This window comes from Podarcis filfolensis (genome assembly GCF_964270895.1).
Source record: "Podarcis filfolensis genome assembly, chromosome: 1".
Lineage (NCBI taxonomy): Eukaryota > Metazoa > Chordata > Lepidosauria > Squamata > Lacertidae > Podarcis > Podarcis filfolensis.
Window position 1 is genome coordinate 100,338,982 of NC_139604.1, and position 23,089 is coordinate 100,362,070.

Consider the following 23,089-nt stretch of genomic DNA (forward strand, 5'->3'; position numbering starts at 1 on the left):
CTGCACATTAACATTTATATTAAATTTTTACCAGGTGTGGGTGTCTGTCAGGCCAACATGTATGGTGCCATTATATAAATCAGTGAATAAGGAAGCATATGCATGCAAGAGAGCTACATGAACACACTGGAACTTCCTTATGCACAAGGAATGTTTGATAAGGGCATCCATCTGTGTGGAATTCAATATCTGTCCAGTCAGCTTCTATATGTGAGAAGAAGAGGGACCTCCATCTTGCCCTTTATATCATCAAGACAAAGTCTTGAGCCAGCCCTGTTGCAGTGGTCTAGCACATAATAACTGGTGTGCTTTTTTCATGGTATATTACTGTGTACAGATTTCTGGAAATATATATATGCATATTTTCTGTAGAAAAGTAACGATCAAGTGCTCAAAAGTCATTCATTTATTATTATAGAACCTGCTATGTTTAATATTTATAAATTTTGTACCAGTAGAGTTTCATCTGTAGTAGTAGGTGAAAATTCTGCAGACACTGTCCTGATATTACTAAGTCCTGTCAAGGAAACATTTGACAGCCGTCTCTTCCGGACACAACTGCAGTTGTTAGGGATCTTAAATGCACATCTCTTGTGATAGTTTAGGCCACATCCTGAAAATTAAAAAAATAATAATGCTGATTTCAGATTGTGTCAATCTAAAGCAACAGATGAAAACTAGTAATTTGGAAAGGATTTCTTAAATGCCTGCTTTTGAATAAGCAAGTTTATTCAACAGTGCGGAGTTTAGGTGGTATCTCAGTAAGTTGGGCACTAACCCTTGATTTCCTGAGCCAGCTGAGAGCGCTTCCTTAGGATGGCTCTGGCTTGCATTTGGATCAGGGATAAAAGGAGGTGTCATTGTGAACAATGGCAACCAGCAGACCGTTTTCTTGCATTTCCCTACATTTCAGTAGGTCTACTGAAAGCATGGTTTAGTTGGAGATGACCTGGTTATGGTACATGAAAGAGGAAAAGAACAACTGCGTCTACCAAATCATGCAGCATGTATGGGGACAGGTGAAAGATAGGTTTAGGTGGGCACAAATGCGCATGCGCATTTGAATGTGCATGCCTAAGTCAAGCTTAATGATTTTCCTCCCACCTCAGCAGCACCCCCTGTTGTTGCCTCTTTATCCCATAAAAGCAGACGTCTCCAATAGAAGTGAATGAGATTGTAAATCTGAGCAAGCAATAGAAGTGAATGAGATTGTAAAACTGAGCATGAACCTCAGTAGTAATTAGTACTACTTATTTATTTATTTTCACAAGATTTATATACCAGTTGATTGTAGTAAAACCTCAAAGTGGTTTATTACTGAATTAATCATAATAAAATAAGAAAGAGCATAAAGAATTTTCCAAGGAGGGGGGTTATGATTGTATGGTCTAAACTTGATTGATTTCTTTGTTGCTGCCCAGAATTTTTGAGTATTTATATCACTTGCAATGTATCTGGAGACTTCTTTTGCAAATGCACAGAGGCCAATCTTTAACTCACCCTCGCATTTGAGTCCCTGCCGTACAAGACCCCACAGCATTTCTCCGCAGTGGTCGCAAAAGGCTGGTGCTCTGTACGAATGAACAAACAGAGCATGGGGTCGAATCTGAAAGTCTTCAAATGTTGCAGAAGCTGGTGAAAGAAAATATTTCCCAAAAGTTTAAAATGAAATGTGATGACGACAACGATGATTATGGAGGCCTAACTGTGCCTAATATTGCTACGTTAAAAAGCTACTCTTTTTCAGCAAGTGGTTTAGCTCAGATAAACTGATAATAGCAGGGAGTAAAAAAACATATTGGGAAAAGATTTCTGGATTTTCTTTGGTTTCAATCATGAGTTCTTCTATATAAAACCAAACTATTGTTACCAATGGAAGCCCCAGTTACAGCCTAGATTGAACTTCATCCATTTCTAATCCCAACCCTATGACATTACTAAAAGCCTTATCCAACCACTAGGATACTTTGGCAGAAAGGATCTATGGATACTTCAGGCTCAATCACTGAAGGCTATATCATTCATAAGAAGAATTCATATTCAGGGAAAGATACTGACAAGCAGTATCCTTCTGTGCCTTAAATTTCATCATGTACTGTGTTGCTCATGCAAATTGGATGCCAATTTGTATTTTTTTAACTCATAATTGCAGGGTTTGCCAACCTTTTTGGGTCCATTATCAAATTATATCATTGAGTAAGAGCCATGGGCACCACCTGTTCTGGTTACTTATCTCCCCCTCTCAATTAGACCCCCCTCTCAAGAGAAAGAGAGAAACCGCACACAGAGAGACAATTCATTTTTCTAAGAGATTTAGGTCAAAGTCATATGTAACATTCTCCTTCAGTTCCACAAACTTGACAGAAGAGAAAATGTCACCTTATGACTAAGGGGACATTGGGGGGTGGGGACTCAAGAGGCTTTGTGGGTACCTGGGAAAGACTTGAAGGAGATCATTGCACTCACAAGCATGATGCTGGTGATCCTTTATTTACTTTCTGCAAAAACTTTCTGAGTCTGTGTATGTGTGTAAATGTATAAATTGTATAAATGTGAAAAGTTATTCATCAGGAAATACTGTCATATAGTCATAAGTGCTACACTTACAACTTACTTTATCACTGCGTCTTACTTGTCAAACAATAGAATGCCTGAGGCATTTTGGCACAAGAGCTTTAAGTTCTAAGACCTTTGTTTGACTGAAGTATAAAACAAAGGTTTGCTATTTCAAGAGGACAGTAAAACTGAAATTCTGCAGCATATGTGGAACGTAAACTGTATCATTCCAGCTAAAGTTACATTTCCAAAAGTATGCAGTGCTATAAAGTACAGAAAAGCAGATCAACCACTGTGTTGCAGGGTTAAAAGTGCAGTTTAAAATAAAAATAAAAATAAATTCAGCCTGGCAATAAGAAACATCTATTCCACCGTCTCCAAAACAATTTTCACTGCAAACAAATATATATATATATATATATATATATATATATATATATATATATGGAGAAAGAAGAATGCTGTTGGATCTTCTCAACTAGCTAAATGGAGGAGGGATTTCTAGGCTATGGCTGATAGATTAACCTGGTGCCCTCCAAAGGATTTGAACTACAGACTACAGCTCCCATAAGATCCAGCAAGTTTGGCTCTTCTGGCTGGGTCTGAGAGTAAGTGTGCATCAGGTGGCAAAGGCTGGGCTAAGCACAAGTCGTTAGGTTGGTATATATGTAATAGTGCCTGGTCTCTTAAGGAACACTTTGCAGGCTAGCACACCACCAGCAATCTGGCACATGTACACTTCCTTCCTCTCCTCCCTTACATGAACTTCTCCCCCCCCCCACCATCCCATTTAAATAGTTAAGATCATGATCATCACACATTTCTGACAACAGAAAATTCATTTTTCTTTAATCACTTATGTATTGGTTTATTTACTTCAACTTCTCTTTTGTACCTTCTTAAATATGCTGGCAGTAATAACAGCTTAAGAGAACTACAAACAGAAAACTTAGTCAACTTAGTCAAATATAAGGGGCTAAGCAGTTGGCCCCTTATCTCTCTCGCCCTGACCTAGCCACTGTGATCCATGCGACGGTCACCTCCAGACTGGATTATTGTAACTCGCTCTACGTGGGGCTGCCCTTGAGACTGACCCAGAAACTCCAGCGGGTGCAGAATGCCGCAGCGAGACTCCTTATGGGGTCTTCGCTGCGAGACCACATTCATCCGGTACTATACCAGCTGCACTGGCTCCCGGTGGAGTACAGGATCAGGTTTAAGGTGCTGGTTTTAACCTTTAAAGCCCTATACGGCCTAGGACCCTCGTACCTACGGGACCGCCTCTCCTGGTATGCCCCACAAAGAAACCTACGGTCTGCAAATAAAAACATCCTGAAGGTCCCAGGCCTCAGAGAGGTTAGGCTGGCCTCAACTAGAGCCAGGGCCTTCTCGGCTGCGGCTCCAATCAGGTGGAACGCTCTGTCACAAGAGACTAGGGCCCTGCGGGACCTGACATCTTTCCGCAGGGCCTGCAAGACAGAGTTGTTCCACCAGGCCTTTGGTCAGGGCGCAGCCTGACTCCCTCCTCTGGCAACCTGCACAGAGTTTTGCTTAATGGTTGCCATCAACTTGATTTTAATTAATTTTTATAATGAAATATTTTTAGAATGTTGGTTTATTTGATTGTTTGATTATTTGATTGCTGTTAGCCGCCCTGAGCCCGGCTTCGGCTGGGGAGGGCGGGATATAAATAAAATTTATTATTATTATTATTATTATTATTATTATTATTATTATTATTATTCCTGCTTGCTCATAATTAACAACACTTCTAAAAGATTATTCAGATTCTGGCAATGCACTCCAGAGGAAGGGATATTCAAAACTGCACCACAGTCTTCTAGAATGCTTTTCTCTTTAGCTATTACCAGTTTAAAATGGAGCAAGGTCTTTCCCCCCCCCCCCCCGCTGTACTTCAAATTTCATTTGCACATTGCTGTACACATCAGTTAGATCTGATGTGTTTCTAAGTCAGCCAGTTTGTCCACACCAGCATGAGGAAAGGGTTTGGGATGCAAGTACGCTCTTAACTATTTGTGAAGTTGTCATCTGTGTATACACAGTCGTCCGCATGCACACCGCAGCTGTCTCAAGTGTACACACCTCAGTTTAACTACAAAGTGAACATGCCCTAAGTTTTCAATTCAGATGAAACTGAGGAAAAAATGCAATTAAATATTTCTCATGAAACTACAGAATACAGTGGCTAATGTCATGTGCATATTGCTTCAAAAACCAGGGGTGGGAGCTTAGTGGGTATAGAGTAAATAGTATTGTGTACATAGCCTTCTTCTTTTGTGTTCAGACAGTGAAGACACCATTCTGTTTTGATTATTAGGTCATGATGGAACAAAGGAGAAAATTCTCTCTCTGTGCCACACAGGTGCCACACTACTGAGGGCTTGATGGGTCAAAATCAGCATCTTGAATCATGTTCTGAAGTCAGAAGGAAGCAATGCATTTTGTTATATTTTAAAAGAATAAATTATATTAACATTTTGTGGTGCTCTTCTCTCTCTCTGATACACAGCTCCCATTTGTTTTGATAGACAGGGTCCCTTTCAGAGCAGCTTACACAAACTAAACAAAAAGAAGAATGCATTAGTTAGTGTAACTCTTTCAAGCTACTCAAGCAACTGTGTTTCTTTTTTCTTTTATACTGATTCATATCAAATAATGTTGCTCTGCTGAGTGAAGGCTATCTGATCCAGTGGAGGCTTCTGTTGGTCAAAAGGAGGGTGCGAAGCTGACCTTACGTATCTCTCCCTTTTCCTGAAGTCTGCTGTGCTACCTACACTGCTGTTCCAGTGAGTTCCTCAAACCACTGGAGCAGATTAAAAAGATGGACGATGTAGCTGCAAAGGAAAGGGTGTTCAGCAAAAAGTACCACCACTCTTTCTGCTAATGTAAACTAATGTAAGCTAATGTAAAACTGTAAACTTATCCAGCTAGTTTCTCTGCAGATTAATTATGAGGTCAGCACAGCTCACAACCCTTGACATAAAAACAGCGCTTGTGAACATTTATGGAATATGTGAAAACACAGCATACACACAGAAACTAAACTCAAAACATTTTTTTAAAAAAAAAATCAAATAGACTTGATGTGAGTAGATTAAAGTGTTTTACAAATCTCCTGTTCCATAATTTAACTCACTGGCCGGTAGTTATTATGACCCAGGGTTCAAGAAGGCTTCAACACAGAACATATTTTGAGCCCGAAAGCATATGAAAAAACAATATGAGTGCCTTTTAGGTCATACAAACACTTCTCCCAAAGCAATCAACAGCCAAAGCCAGTACAAAAGTAGGATGGAGGCAGGAAGAGGCTTCCTGTCCTTAAATTGTATTTGTTAGGAAGGTTAGATCTCTGACAGCTTTTCTTCTAGAAATTCAGCACCACTGATGTTCATAAACCTACGTTTCTGGAGTTTTTCTTCAGGGAAGTAAATGATACCAACACAGTCTCTTTGAAGAGTACAAAAAACTGTACTCTGCAAATATACTTACACTGTGATTTCCGTCTTACAATGGCTTCAAAAGGAGAGGTGGCAATGAGAGAAACTGCAGTGGAAATTTATCAGTCAAGTATTAGTTCACATAATGCATGCCACCACCTGATCTCTGCACCCAAGAATAGCCCAGAGGAATCACACAGAAGCCATTTACATAAGGGGGACCAGGCTTATTTAATTTGCCAATGCAAATTGTTCTTTGATAATTTAAAATGAACTTTTAAAATAGAAATGTAACAAGCTATGGGTGAAAGGCATCTGTAGATGATTTTGAATTAGAGGAATAGTCCAGTGGCTGAAGTCCTATACTATGTATACCTACATACTTGGAAGTAAACTTCATTGAATGCAATGGAATTACCTTCTGAGTAGGCATTGTAAAATTGTACTGTAAATAAAGCACATTTATTCCCCATTTATAACAATAGCAGAAATATATTTCACTGACACTAGTTGAACTTAAAACTGATTGCCTATGACTGAATCCTTCATTCTGCTTTACTATGTGCCCTACTATGTCCTTAGGGACGCGGGTGGCACTGTGGGTAAAACCTCAGTGCCTAGGACTTGCCGATCGTATGGTCGGCGGTTCGAATCCCTGCGGCGGGGTGAGCTCCCGTCGTTCGGTCCCAGCTCCTGCCCACCTAGCAGTTCGAAAGCACTCTCAAGTGCAAGTAGATAAATAGGGACCGCTTTATAGTGGGAAGGTAAACAGTGTTTCCGTGTGCTGCGCTGGTGCTGGCTCGCCAGCTGCAGCTTCGTCACGCTGGCCACATGACCCAGAAGTGTCTTTGGACGGCAACGGCTCCCGGCCTCTTGAGCGAGATGAGCGCGCAACCCTAGAGTCGGACACGACTGGCCCGTATGGGCAGGGGTACCTTTACCTTTACCTTACTATGTCCTTACATTCAAGTTACCTCAATTTATCCCAGTACAGTGGTACCTCAGGTTACAGACTCCGCTAACCCAGAAATAGTACCTCGGGTTAAGAACTTTGCTTCAGGATGAGAACAGAAATCTCATGGCGCAGCGGCAGTGGAAGGCCCAATTAGCTAAAGTGGTACCTCAGGTTAAGAACAGTTTCAGGTTAAGAATGGACCTCCAGAACGAATTAAGTTCTTAACCCTTGGTACCACTGTACTAGTTTCACAAAGTAACTGCAAAACATTAAATATATTATCCCTTCTTCCTATATATCTAGCCTCTCAGCCTTGGATTAAAATATTTTCAAATGCAAGCTTGCCAAATAAAATACACCCACCATGTTTATTCTTGTTTCTCTGTGGTTTGGTCAATTCCTAGTCCATTGTTCTGTTCCAAAAGGCATGAAAAATGCAAACAGCAAGACTGTATACACAGCCATATGTTCCTGGGCTATACAATGTCATGAATTGCCAGGATGCTGCCCCCCATCCCCATATGCTGACCCACAGCTCCTATCATCCCTAACTATTGGCCTTGCTGATTGGGGATGATGGGAACTAGAGCCCAACAACATCGGAAGGGCATCACGTGAATTCAAGTACTCTAGCAGCTCTTAGAAAACCCTTTAATAAGTTTTAATAAGATTGTGAGGTGACAGCTGACAGGAGCTGAGGTGAAGCTGAAACAAAATTTTGAAAAAATAAATAAATGGGGGGGGGAGTAGAGTTGAGGCTGTGAGTGCAGGAGCACAGGACAGTAATTTAGAGACGTCAAAACGAAGTCCAAAAAAGTAAGTGTCATGAAGAGAGACACTGTATATAATGCTGGTGTGTGGAACCTTTGGCCCTCCCAACAGCTCCAATAAGCCTGCTTAACAGCTGGTAATGTGGCGGGTGAAAGGTTCCCTGATCTATGCTACTTCTAGAAGCCTCTGAGCCAAGCTGGGCAGACTGAAGTGCTTTAGTCTTAAATGACACCACTGCTATAATGGACTTTCTGAACAATTTGCTGTTTCCATGTATATTTAATTTAATAGCACTATGGTCACTGTTCCCAATTGGTTCATCTCATTCCAGGTCCTGGGTGCCATCCATTATTTAAGTCCAGAATTGCTGTCCCACTGGTTGGTTTCATGACCAATTTTTCTAGGGCACAATCATTCAGAGTATCTAGAAATTTCCCCTTTTTGTAGCCAATCTGTGTCACCCCTTATTATTACAACATTTCCTCTTTGGAATTCTTCCTTGATTTCACTCTTCATCCCAAGATTTCCCTGAGTGTTTTGACTAGGGGGATGATAGCTCTGCTCCACTTTATGCCCAATACAATCACATTTACTTCAAAAGAGGAAACTTTCCAAAAATCTGGGGGGGAGGGGGGTTGGTAAAAAGGAAGCTGACAGGCAAAGTCAACAGGACCACCTCTCTCCAAAAAGCTTGGGAGTTGTTAGAACTCAACAGATATATGTTACGAAGTTTCAGTTGAATGAAACTCAAAGATGAAGACAAAAGTTACTCTTCTAAATTTATATGTGTGTGCGTACACACAAAACCATATTGCAGTAAAACTTCTAAGTGGTTAACAAGAAAAAAAAATCAACTCATCTCATGATACTCCAAAAAGACACAATCATTTTTCTTTTAACTTATGACGCAAATTTTATATTTTTCCATAAAACAATCTCTTTTCAAAACATTTTTAACCAGAAAAAATGACATCATACAATTATCTACCAGTCTGACTTTACACTGATTCATATAAGCTTGACACAAATATGACTCACAGAACTATATGTATGGAATTATTTTCATTCAAAATGGCTGGTTTTTGTTCTCTTAAAAAAAATAATAACATGCATCTTGCAAAGAAAGGCAAAACTTCTCCCCTTTGAGTCAGAATGTGAATTTTATGCTTAATTTCACATTTCCTCCATCAATCGTAGTAATTACTGCTACATTCCTAGGAATGTACAGAAGAAGCATTTTTCTTTTAAAATAATAGTTTTACTTTTAGATACTATGAGACAGCATAAGGGAGCCCCACATTGCTAACAGAGCTGTTGAAATGGGAGAGGGGTCTTCAAATGTGAAACTACAAAATATATCTACCAGCTTGATTCACAGAAGCAGTTGATAAGGAAATTTCTTGCTAACTCCAAAAGGCTACCGAATATTATTTTTCACTTCATGTTCTCATATCATAAATCAACTTTGCTCATTAGGTGACTACACCTTGAACAATTCCGTATTTCTACTTACTATCAAGGCATGTATAAGGGCAGTGTTCTTCCATATGATCCAATGTGGCATTCAGATATAGAAAAGAACTTAAATAAAACTCAATTACATTTGCTATCAATGGGTGAAAAAACACCTCATGAAATTCTGTGTGAAAGCTCAATAACATCTCACTAGCTTCCCTTCTAAAGAAAAAAAACTGTATTAAAAATCCCATTTTCTCTCTGATTATACAAAAGCAATATGCAATGATTTCCATGCGCCTTCAAGGACAAAATTTGGACAATCTTATTGTTGTATCAGTCGAGGTATAAAATTTAATATTTTAGGTAAAATCATACTATAATAGTTTTCATTTCTTTTGATGAAATTATGCTATGAATTTGGCTGGCAGGTACTGTGTCAACCTGGTTTTTTAATGTAAGTTTTAATTTATTAGTGTTTCACATAAGAAACTTGTGAAAACTCTTCCAAGCATATTACTTTTTCATTACATAAGAACCCTGTAATTTTACATGCCAGAGAAGACAGATCACCTCAAAATGAATGCCTATTCAAATCTATAGAACATTATTTTAGATGCACTGTTCTTTTTCTGAACCAAAAAGACCTGAAATGTGTGAGGAAACAGATGACTTCCAATCCAGCTTCAGTAAAATGTATTTATTGCGCTTTTTGTTTCCTTCTAAAAAAAATGACTGTGCAACCTGACAAATTTAAGATGTACAACTTATACATAATAGATATTTGGAAGCAAATGCAAAAGGTAAAAATCTCTATATTAAGAAAGTGAACCTTTAAAAGAAAAACAACTTTTCTTTCTCATTTTGATTTTGATTTTCTCTCTCTGCTGCATCATAAAATATTTGAGATTCATTTACTTATGTACTGTTATCATCACATATGGCATGTTTCGGAGTTAGCAAAAGAAAAAGGGCTGATCCCTGCCCCAAGGAACTTACAATTTAAATTTCAGCAGAGGGAATAACAGAGAGAAAAGAGAAAGAGAGAGAAGGGAAACTAACACCAATAACTAAACATGTAGCCCAGGACTCTCAGAACTCTAATTGTAAGTGACTCCACCTGTAAAAAAGGTAAAGGGACCCCTGACCATTAGGTCCAGTCGTGACCGACTCTGGGGTTGCGGCGCTCATCTCACTTTACTGGCCGAGGGAGCCGGCGAACAGCTTCCAGGTCCTGTGGCCAGCATGACTAAGCTGCTCCTGGCGAACCACAGCAGCACACGGAAACGCTGTTTACCTTCCCGCCGGAGCGGTACCTATTTATCTACTTGCACTTTGACGTGTTTTCGAACTGCTCGGTTGGCAGGAGCAGGGACTGAGCAACGGGAGCTCACCCCGTCGTGGAGATTCGAATTGCCGACCTTCTGATCAGCAAGCCCTAGGCTCTGCGGTTTAACCCACAGCGCCACCCGCGTCCCAATGACTCCACCTGTAGTATTTGGTAAATTTACAATGATCCATCTCCGTCATTGGAGGCTGACTGACTGACAGCTAGCAGGGCCCTTCTCATTGTGCTACTACGAGTTTGAGTTATGTAGGGGATAAGGAGGCATTTCTTGGCATTTCACTAAGTCCCTACACAACTCACAACCATTGTGGTAAGACAACAGTAGGTAACATGTGAGATCACTTGAACTCCCTGGTATGTTCTTTTGTTGTGTGAAGAAATAGTGCCAGCTAGTCACACTTCCCACCCCTTGAAAAGGCTATACACAAAAAAGTTGAAAAAGGCTTTTCCATGTGAGGTAAAACCCTGGTTGTCCCAGGATTCCTCTCCCATCATGAAGGAGCCCTAAACATGTACATACATAGGGCCACTTCACATGGCTGCCAAATTTACAGCCAGCATACCCATCCATAGGCCTGGAGGGGTGCCAGCAGTGTATGGGGGTGTGTCTGAACACTCATCTCAAGTGGGAGGTTAAGGCCAACATTTGCTGACATTGATGTCCAAGTAATACTTAATGATAGCTGTGACAGAGGGGAAATTTGTTCTGGACTGGAGAAGAACCAGGGAAGGAGTATGCATGATTAAAGAAGACGCTTTGTTGCATTTGTGCTAGTAAATAATTTTGCATAGCCAAATAAGTTGGTTGAAGCTATAGTTTGTTGAATACACTACGAACTATCCCACAGACAAACAAACCATGTTTTGTTTCTCCAGCATTTAGGGTTGTTTCTCTCTCCCACCATTGCTCTTGACTCATGCCTTCATAGTTTGGTGAAAGTCATATCTAAAACCAACCAAGGTTTATAAGCCAACAACAAACAATGGTTTTAGCTTGTGGTTAGTTGGAAGTAAACAAACCATAGTTAAGCCAATATGTAATGTATAACCAGCCATGGTTTAGTGTTATGTGTGAACCAGGTCAGTAAAAACCCTCTTATTACATCAGGATCCACTAATAATTAGAGTACAAAAAAGTCAATATTTTTGTCATTCTGACAAAATTTGGCATTCCTAAAGAATGATGAACATAAAATCTAGTCTACTGTATAATGAACATACAATAAAGTCCTTATACTTCCCTCTGCTGTTGGTAAGCAGTCCGCCTTTATATTTTTACAGGACTGTGCAGGTACATTTAAATCATCACCATCATCATCATCATCATACAGCTGCTTTTGTAATTTCAGTAGAATGAAAAAATGTCTGCATGTCAAAGGATAAATACCCATGTGCCAAATAGAAATCTTTATGTATTGTGGCAATATGGTAAAAGAAACAGGACAGGCAGCATATTGCCAAAGGAACAAGCCATTTCTTGGAACAAAAAGGATAAATTTGCTATAACTGAACAAAAGGAAAGTTTGGATTTGATGTTTCCAAGCCATGTGCTTAAAGTTTGTGATCGTTTAGCAAATGCCTGGCAGTTGGCCTTCTTGTAACTCTAAGAGAATGTTATCTTATATATTGCAACTTGGTTTGGAAGGTTAACAAGTATGATTTTATTTCTGCAGGTCAACTCAATGGAATTTCCTATTTCAATAAAGTTTAGATTCAGCAAGATTTAGAGAACTTACAAATGTTAACGTCTGAAATCTCTATTTTCTTTCTTTATCTTCAACTCTTTACCTAAAAAAGAGGGAAAAGCCCCATCTACAGTATACATCTAGAGCAGTATCATACCACTTTAAACAGTGGCGGCTTTCCCCAAATAATCCTATACACTGTAGTTTGTTAATAGTGCTCAGAGTTTTTACGAGATCCCTATTCCACTCACAGAGCCACAATTCCTAGAGTGGTTTAGCCATCAATCCCTTCTCAGGAATTGTAGCTCTGAGGGGAAAAGGTGTTTCCTAACAAATCTCAGTACACTTAACAAACTACAGTTCCGAGGATGATTGGGGGAAGCCAAGTCTGTTTAAAGTGATATAATACCACCTCAGAGGTGGATTGAGGGGCAGGGAACCTTGGGAGTGCCACAGGGGATGTTGCAACTATTATTAGAATGGAGTGTTGAGAAGCAGGGGGTGCCAAATCTTGCTGTCGCACAGAGTGCCACTCAAATTTGAGATCTGAGGGTCCGCCACAGACTGCTTTAAATGTATAGCGTGGATGGGCCCAAAATATATACCATACTTTTCTGTCTATAACCCGCCCCCCAATTTTAGGACTCAATTTTAGGAAATGATGGGAGATGGCCCAAAGTTGTTGTTCCTCTCTCCCCCCCCATGCAGCTGGGGGCAGGAAACGCTCCCTAAATCATTTCCCACATGCAGTGGCATTGAGGGAAGTTGAGCTCCCGCCAGCCATCCGACGCAACTGTCTCTCATGCCACCGTGCAGGGGAAATAATCCAGGGAGTGCCTGCTGCGTGCAGCGGCATCGGGGAAATTTGCAGTCCCATGGGAGTGCAACCTCCCCCGATGCTGCTGCCACCGCTGCATGTGGGAAATGACCCAGGGAGCACCCGCCACATGCATTGGCATCGGCAGAGGTTGCACTCCTGCCAACGAGCTGGCTAGAGGTGTGCAGCTTCTCCCCCCCCCCCACACACACAGCTGCAAGCAGGAAACACCCCCCAGATCGCTCCCCACTCACTGCAGCATTGGGGGAAGCCGCATTCCCGCCAACGAACTGGCTGGCAGAGTGCCGCTCCCCCCCCCCCCCATGCCACTATCCATGTATTGGACGACCCCAGTTTTTTGACGTTGTTTTTGAGTTAAAAAACCTCGTCCAATACATGGAAAAATACAGTACAGTACTTTGTTTTACATGCTTATGGTGCATACAAATCAATGATACGTTGCATGGGTTGGCAAACTAAGGCCTGGGGGCCGGATGCAGCCCAATCACCTTCTAAATCCAGCCTGTGGAAAGTCCAGGAATCAATGTGTTTTTACATGAGTAGAATGTGCACTTTTATTTAAAATGCATCTCTGGGTTATTTGTGGAGCATAGGAATTCGTTCATTCCGCTCCCCCCCAAAAAAAATAGTCTGGCCCCCCACAAGGTCTGAGGACAGTGGACCGGCCCCCTGCTGAAAAAGTTTGCTGACCCCTGATACATTGTGAAGGCAATTTACAGGGTAAATAAAGAGGCATGTCTGCCTAACCTTTTTATCACTCTAACTTGACTGGCTATTGTTTTCTAAAAGAAGTGAAGATTCTTTTGATGATTATGATGATTAATAACATTTATCAATTGCTTTACTAATTAAAAATAACTCCATGTGACTTACAATCACAGTAGAGATACTAAAACAAATTACAATAAACACAATCAATAAAAACCTTAACACCACATCATCTGCACAAATAAAGACATGTCATGCCAAAAGAAGCTGTGAATACTTAAAAACCCTTCAAACTAAGGGCCAAAAGCCCAGGTAAAAAGGAAGGCTTTTGCCTGCTGTTTAAAACAAGGTAACCTTGTTGGGTTCCTGGAAGTTGGAAACAGGATACTGGACTGGCTTGATCCAGAGTTATTCTTTGTTCTTAATCTGACAAACTGCTGGTGGAGTCAGGAGACAGGCTTGGTGGCCAGAACTATTCCCAAATTAAGGGGGACTATTACCGATTCCCACACTGAAGCAATTATAAAATACATAAAGCATACAGCATAAAAATATTACTTTTACCTGATAAGACAACTTCAACAAGGTCACCTTCTTGGATATCAGTAGCGGACTTCACCAACTGGAGAATATTTTCAGTGGTGGGGTCATGGCGAAAAAGTAGAATTTTATCATACATTCCATAAAAGCCACATTCAGGAAACTGAAAATGAATAAAATTGAGAATTTGTTTCAGTGACAAGTAGTATGCAAGCATTCTTTGGTTAGTTTGAATCAGTACAATAAGGGGAAAAACAATGTTGGCTGAGGTGCTAACTGAAATTCCTGAGAAAGAAACCACAAATTATAATACCAGCAGCCCTTTTCTGCAAGAGTAGAGACGATATTGCTTATACATTCCATTTTAGATTTGCAAAGTGCAATTCTTATATGGTGATTCTGAAAACACAGTCTTTTCAAAATTTACATTTAAACTTTCTATAGAAATACAAGAATACGTATTGGTTTATTTGTTTTTTATTTATTATAGGCAGTATCCAATTTACTCATTTCATCAGTGAATGTGTTTTTCTTGTACAACAGAACTTTCCCCATTCTTCTCCCTAAATCTGTTTTGGGGGTTACCTCAACCTCTGGAGCAGTTTTGGGGTGGGTGTGGGATACACACAAAGAGAGTAGAAGGGTGAATTCCCATTGCACAAACGGAAATCCTTGTGTTTATTGGATATCACCCTATAGATCCATATAAGGTGTGTAAGAAGGGGAAGGTTTGTAACCAGCTTAAATGATAGTAGGTTGCTTTAGTTTAAATCCCAAGTAGCACTTTCCTTTAGTTCACTTATCAAAGGCTTGAATAAGTTTCCTCAATGAGTAGAATAGGGAAACTAACAAACGTTTGCATTTTTTGCAGAAGTGGATGAAATTTGCAGGCATCAAAACACCTTTCGGAGCCCAAAATTTCAGACCAATGGGCATTTGCCTCAACCCCTCCCAGAAACTGCCTTGGCGACAACACAATTTTTTGCCCCATTTGTGCTCTAACCCTAATGTGGATGATACTTTACTGAATATGTGAAAGGGTACACTAACATAGTGTTTTGTGCACTGTTATGCTGTATGTGTGTGATACTGTTTCACAACACAAGAAAGTACATAAGCAGACAAAAGGCTTCAGTTGTGTACAAGCATATATGAAAAGAAAGAGGGAGGTAACTTGCTGATTTTTCCATTCCCCCTACATCCCCACTCTACCCTCCCTGCATCCTCCTGCACTGCTGTGAATACCCAACCCTCTGGAACAGGGGAGGGGGGAGGGGAGGGGAGGTGGAGGCAATGGGGTCATCATCCCTCCCTCTTCTGTACAAGAGAGTGAAGGGCATTCTGTTTCATGAGTGGAATTCCACTCACAGCTTTTGAGCTCTTGGTGTTTGCTGTAGCAGACTAACAACTGTTCTTCCTCTTGATGTTTGCAAAGCAAAGGCATTCAAAGTACATATAAATTGCAATTTCCTGCATTATGATATGACGTTCAGTAATATACAGTCGTACCTCGGCTCCCAAACGCCTTGGGAGTCGAACATTCTGGCTCCCGGACGATCAAAAACTGGGAGTGTTCCAGTTTTCGAACGTTCTTTTGGAAGCAGAACGTCCGGCGGGGCTTCTGCGGCTTCTGATTGGTTGCAGAAAGATCCAGCAGCCAATCAGAAGCTGCACTTTGGAAGTCAAACGTTTTGGAAGTCAAACGGACTTCCGGAACGGATTCTGTTTGACTTCCAAGGTACAACTGCAATGAGATTTTTCACATACAAATCGAAGATTTCAAATTGATAGACTTGCAATTTTGAACATGAACCCAGGATTGTGACTTATATACACATGCAAGCAAAGAACAGATATATAAATAAAATTCAATAGCTACGTTTGTAGTTCATACACATCACAAAAAAAGGTACAGGGTAGTCAATCTCCTGCAGACAGAAAAAAAATAGCCTAGAAGTATTAAAATAAGAGCCAGAAGAACTTTTATGTGCCTTCTAAAATCTTGTTTCAAAATAACAACAAAAAGCAAGCAAGTCTGCCCAGCTCCAGTTTGCTTCTCAGTCTTTCTCACCATAATACCTGCCAAGATTGTAAATTGCTCCAACAAGCACTTAGGAAAAGCCGTTTCCCTAAAATAAACATTGCTGCTAATATAACGTCAGCTTTTCCAAACACTTCAGGTAAACAAGTTTACTCACTATTTGGAAAATACCCAAAGAAAACACTGAGCAATCTAGCCACCAACAAGCTTTTCTTACCAAAAAAAAAAAAAAAAGGAGGAGGGGAATAAGTATGAGTATCTATGCCGAAGGAGACACGGAGGTGCACTATGATTCTCAGGTGTCCTTGCTCTTCAAAACTGAAACAGGGAACTGAAAAACGCTCTTAGATTTTACTACTTTCCTGTCTATTACTTCAGCTAACCAGTGATGTTGCTCTCAGTACTTCTGCACATCTTTTTTGTTATCTTATTTAAGTTTATGTTCCCTTTTAAACAAGATTTGTCACCTCTCTTTTACCTCAGACTTCTGCTGCTATTGTTTTCTCACAGGAACCTGCTTCATAATTCACTTCATTCCTTAATATGTTGTGGTGCTGAGTTGTTGCTTTAAAAAAAAAAAGGAATAAGGTTTCTGTTTTCCTTGCTTTCTCCTTCTTTTACAGGCTTTCGGGCAGGGTGTGTATGTCAATTCTTTACCCACTTCCTTTCACACACTTTAAACTCCTGCACTGGAAGTCTGATATCTTCTTTCGACTTGCAGTACTATTGTTAAGCTGATGGTGTTCCAGCTCTATCTTTCCCTCCCTCTAGCCTTACTGATATTTCCAACTGCCTTCATAGCCTCGCACATCACATCATTGTCTCAACCAGAAGTGTGCTTATTGTCTTGCCCCCTAAGCTTTTAATTTCACATTTGTTTTTCCCTTCCTTACAAATCACCATTCTTCTTTATTCGCTGCAAGAACTTGGATTCCGTGTCACTATTCACTTCACAAAACTGCTCTTATCAATTATATCTACATATTTTAAAAACAAATCCTTTCTTATCTACTGATTGTATAAACACCCTTATTCACAGGCTCATTCCATCCCACGATGATTGCCATGATATATTTTACTTAGCAATTTTCCTGCTTTTCAGTTTAAGGATACAATCCTGTACACACTTAACTGGAAGTAAGCCCCTTTTAAACTTTATGAGACTAAAGTAGCAATCCCAACCATACCTACTCATAAGTCCCATTAAATTCAATACAGCTTACTCCCAGATTACTCACAAGTCTTAACAAACTACAGTGCCCATAATCCTCTGAGAGAAAGAATGGGTCTTAAGGTATACAGTGGTACCTCGGGTTAAGAACTTAATTCATTCCAGTGGTCTGTTCTTAACCTGAAACGGTTCTTAACCTGAGGCACGCTTTTGCTAATGGGGCCTCCTGCTGCCGCTGCACTGCTGGTGCACGATTTCCGTTCTTATCCTGGGGCAATGTTCTTAACCTGGAGCAACCACTTCCTGGTTAGTGGAGTTTGTAACCCGAAGCGTCTGTAACCTGAAGCGTCTGTAACCCGAGGTACAATTCCTCTGCCTCTATCTCAGTAGTATTAGTAGTTCCAAATATTAACTTTTACTCCAGACCACACATAGTTCCCTTTGCATACTAGAGTACAGTGGTGCCCCACAAGACGAATGCCTCATAAGACGAAAAACTCGCTAGACGAAAGAGTTTTTCGTTTTTTGAGGTGCTTCGCAAGACGAATTTCCCTATGGGCTTGCTTCGCAAGACGAAAACGTCTTGCAAGCTTGTTTCCTTTTCATAAAACCGTTAATACCCAGGGTGCATTGCTTGAAGAGGTGCAGTTGCGACTTGACTTCGAGGAGCAACTCATAGCACGTGGTGTGGTAGCCTTTTTTGAGGTTTTTGAAGACTTTGCTGATTTTTGAAGATTTTCCAAAACTTCTTTTGCAGCCATTTGGTAAGTTAAACTTTTAAAACTTTTTTAGGGGTTTTTGGATTTTGGGTTGGGGTGTTTGGAATTCAAGGACTTGGTGTTGGGAAGGGGTTTGCAAGAATCTGGAAGCTTGTGTGGGTTTTTTTTCTGCATTTTTATTATTTTTTGTGACCATTGGGCCACTCTGCTGTTTTTTTAAAAAAAAAATTCTGGGTTTGAATTTCTGTGTGGTGGCTGGCTGGGGGAACAGTTGGGGAGGGGTTTGCAAGAATCTGGGAGCTTGTGTGGTTGGTTTTTTTTTTTTTGAATTTTTATGATTTTTTGTGACCATTGGGCCATGTTGTTGTTTTTTTGAAAAAAAATCTGGATTTGAATTTCTGTGTGGTGGCTGGCTGGGGGAACAGTTGGGGAGGGGTTTGCAAGAATCTGGGAGCTTGTGTAGTTTTTTCTGCATTTTTATGATTTTCTGTGACCATTGGGCCATGTTGGTTTTTTTTGAAAAAAATTCTGGATTTGAATTTCTGTGCGGTGGCTGGCTGGGGGAACAGTTGGGGAGGGGTTTGCAACAGTTGGGGAGGGGCTGGGGGAACAGTTGGGGAGGGGTTTGCAACAGTTGGGGAGGGGTTTGCAATTTCTGTGTGGTGGGTGGGTGCTGGGGGAACAGTTGAGGTTTTTGAAGACTTTGGTGATTTTTGAAGCTTTTCCAAAACTTCTTTTGGAGCCATTTGAGGTTTTAGAAGACTTTGCTGATTTTTGAAGATTTTCCAAAACTTCTTTTGCAGCCATTTGGTAAGTTAAACTTTTAAAACTTTTTTGGGGGTTTTTGGATTTTGGGTTGGGGTGTTGGAATTCAAGGACTTGGTTCTGTGCTTGAATTTCTGTGTGGTGGGTGGCTGGGTGCTTTTGAATTTTTTGGATGTGAAGCACTGATTCTTTTTTTTCTTCTGAGTTTGCGAAGGTAGGAGCTGTGCTGCCATGGGACCCAAGAAGACTGCTGCTGCAGAGGCCGGCGAGAGGAAGAAGGAGAAGGTGACACTGGAAATGAAGAAGGAGATCATCCGGAAGCACGACGGTGGAATGCGTGTGACAGACCTCGCCAGGGAGTATGGGAGGAATCCATCGACCATCGGGACCATCCTGAAGATGAGGGAGAAGATCCTTGCAACTGATGCAGCCAAGGGAGTCACCAGGATCGTGAAGAACCGCCCAGCTGTTCTGGAGGAGGTCGAGAAGTTGCTGCTCATCTGGTTAGAAGAGAAGCAGCGTGCAGGGGACACAGTGACTGAGGCCGTCATTTGTGAGAAGGCCAAGGCCTTGCACGCAGACCTCGTCCGGGAACAGCCAGGAACCTCAGGCGAGCCAGAAGTCTTCAAGGTAAGAGGTTGGTTTGACTGGTTCAAGGCAAGATCTGGAATCCACAGCGTGGTCAGGCATGGAGAGACTGCCAGTTCTGATGTTCCTGCGGCTGAAGACTTTGCAGCGGAGTTCCTGGAGGCTGTGAAGACGGAGGGCTACGTTCCACAGCAGGTCTTCAACTGCGACGAGACCGGGCTGTTTTGGAAGAGGATGCCCAAAAGGACTTTCATCACACAGGAGGAGGCCAAGTTGCCTGGCCACAAGCCCATGAAGGACCGTCTGACCCTGCTCTTCTGTGCCAACGCAAGCGGCGACCTGAAGATCAAGCCCCTGCTGGTGTACCACTTGGAGAACCCACGGGCCTTCAAGAAACACAAGGTCGACAAGGAGCAGCTGAGTGTCATGTGGCGATCCAACAGCAAGGCTTGGGTCACACGTGTGCTGTTTGTGGACTGGGTCAATCTTGCTTTTGGCCCTGCTGTCAAACAGTACCTGCTGGACAACGACCTGCCGCTGAAGGCTTTGCTTCTGATGGACAATGCTCCTGCTCATCCTAAAGGCCTTGAGGAGGACTTGTTGGAGGAGTTCAGCTTCATCAGCATCATGTTCCTGCCGCCTAACACCACGCCACTGCTCCAGCCGATGGATCAGCAGGTCATCGCCAATTTCAAAAAACTCTACACCAAGGAGCTTTTCAGGCGATGCTTCGAGGTGACTGATTGCACCACCATCACCCTGCGGGAATTCTGGAAGGACCACTTCGACATTGTCACCTGCTTGAAGATGATCACCACGGCCTGGAACGGGATCAGCCAGAGAAATTTGAATTGCGCTTGGCGCAGCCTGTGGCCGGACTGTGTGGCACCAAGTGACTCTGATGCACCAGAGTCAACAGTGGTGCAGGACATTGTTGCCTTGGGGAGGACCATGGGCCTGGAGGTCACAGAGGAGGACGTCAGCGAGCTGGTGGAGGAGCACGACCACGAGCTGACCACCCAGGAGCTGGTCGAACTGCAGGCAGAGGCTGCGCAGGAGCAGGCCTCGCTGGAAGGGGAGGAAGCAACTGAGGAACGGCTGTCCTCCAAAGAACTGAGGGACATTTGCATGAAGTGGAAGGATGTGCAGGCTTTTGCACAGCGGCACCACCCTGACAAGCACGTGGTACATGACCTTGCGAACACTTTTGATACGAGGGTCATGTCGCCTTTCAGGGAGGTGCTGAAAAGGCGGATGAAGCAGCAGACCATGGATAGGTTCTTCAGCAAGAAGCAAAGAGTGGAAGAGGAACCTTCTTCAAGTGGTCCCCCAGAGTCTTAGAAAATGTACTGTTCACTTTGTTGATTTTTAAATGTTTTTCTGTCATGTTTAGAAACTTAATTTATTGTTCCTTCAATTTTTGAAATGCTCTTTACAGTATGTGTGACTTTAAAGAGCAGTTAATAAACTCTTGTTGTACCAAATTTGGCTTTGTTTGGACTTTTTTTGACCATAGGAACGCATTAATTGATTTTCAATGCATTCCTATGGGATTTCGTGCTTCGCAAGACGAAAAATTCGCAGAACGAATTAATTTTGTCTTGCGAGGCACCACTGTATCCTTCCATAACTTTAAGATTAAAAACTATGTTTTGACAGTAATTCTATGGCTTCTATGAAATTCTGGAGAATACTGTGTAACCCACATAAATATCAGAAGCCTTAATTTCTGACCTGCTTCCCCTTCTACAAGGGCTTCCGCTGATGGGGTTCATTAGGTGAACACTGCCCTGTGTCTTTACAAGCACACACATACAGTCTTCTTCTGCCCCCATGTTTTGATGGATGTTACCTGCCCATGTAAACAAATTAGAGATGACATTGTTCCCTTAAGATACAGGTGGGTAACCTTCAATACTCAATGCTTTCTGAAGCTGCCCCATTCTTCTAACCCATAAATTCATTTCATTAGTTTCCTCCTTGTTATTTGCCGGCTTTTAAAACTATTCTCTCCTCCCCCAACCTCTTTCTATGTAGTTACAGAACAACTGGAAGGGGCAATGTTTTATTTAATAAAAATAAACTGATTTTTTAAACACGTATTTTCCTGGTTGAACTGCTCAGGTAAAAGCAGCTTTCCCCCAGCTGTCTGAGAACAAATTAGGAGGCTTCTGGCCAAGAACAAAACAGCAGGCTTCTGTGCTCTGTGTGTGCATGTATAGCATACAAAAGTCAGAAAGGAACTCAGTGGGGCTTACTTCTGAGTAGATAGTGAATTGTAATTTGAAGTAGCCATGGTGAAAAATGCAGCAGGGTGGTCTTCATTCCCTCTTAATTAATCCAGAACACTTTTGTCTCCACTCACCACCAACATACAGCCCCCAACAGATTATCTTCAAATGTATGAGACCTTCAACAGAAACAAACTTGCCCACTCATGGTTTTAAAAAATATATAAATGCAGCCCAAGAGGATCAGATGAAAAGACTAGCTACTACAGAATCCTGTTTCCAGCAGTCGTCAGCTACATATTTCCCAGGAATCCCTCCTGAAGTGATATTTAGTGGCATGGCTGATGGGTAGACTTACCATCCATGCATTTGTCCAATTCCTCTTTAGGCCATCTAAACCCATAGACATTATCACATACTGTGGCACTGATTTTTTTAAAAATGCATTGTGTTAAATACTTGCTTTTCGTTGTCTCAAATCTACTGCCAATGAAGTTCATTTAGAAGAGCAGACCCAGAATAGCTGCCTGCAAAATAAAATTGGCACTCCCAGTTCTATTAACAATGCAGAATTTGTTGTCTTAAGGTTCTGAACACCTTTGAGTGTGATGAAGGTTCCTTTGTGCACATCGGGCCCATCAGCAACTGTTTAGAAATAAGCACATCTATTTTTGCCACTATGGTCTGAAGGTGCAAGGCAAGGACATGTTTTCGTTCTCAGACTGTTTCTGTGCATTCTTTTCCACACAAAGGTCTTCTCTTCTCATTCATGAAGATTCCTATAGCATTTCGTAGGTCTCGTTTCTATAAAAGCTTCAGAGCGGTAAAATGCAAGCCAGACAAGTCACTGTGACAGCTGAGTTTCAATCATTGTTTGGTTGCCATGGCAGCCCAACCAGGCTTTTTAGCAGATTAAACACTTTATTTATTGGACAGAACAAACAAATGCATATTGGCTTAAAACTTACAAGATACGCAAACACCCCCCCCCCAAAGTGTGGCAAGTATATCAAATAAGATTTAAGACCTCAAGGTTTTGTTGAGTTTTTCCATTAAAAAAACTTTAGTAAGGGAAAGACAGGGAAATAAAACCAAGGTATCTCAGTGTGCATTAAACATGTTCAGAGTCTATGGAAAGCTGACTGTTTTAGAAGATATCTCTACAGGAAAGAGATATAGTGGTACCTTGAGTTACAGATGCTTCAGGTTACAGACACCACTAACCCAGAAGTAGTACCTCAGGTTAAGAACTGTGCTTCA

At 41.4% G+C, this 23,089-nt stretch overlaps 1 protein-coding gene across 2 annotated transcripts in view; it reads right to left on the minus strand.

The window, feature by feature from the left end:
* Window positions 1-23,089, minus strand: part of PRKD1 (protein kinase D1) — a 102,831-nt gene that overhangs the window by 37,558 nt on the left and 42,184 nt on the right. Inside the window, exons 3-4 of one of the 2 annotated variants that reach the window (XM_083611982.1) lie at window positions 14,339-14,477; window positions 1,501-1,632 (exon numbers count right to left, since the gene is read on the minus strand). In XM_083611982.1, the coding sequence (XP_083468108.1) occupies window positions 1,501-1,632; window positions 14,339-14,477 (271 nt within the window). The remainder of the gene's footprint in view (window positions 1-1,500; window positions 1,633-14,338; window positions 14,478-23,089) is intronic. The other variant, XM_083611984.1, reaches the window with a different exon arrangement.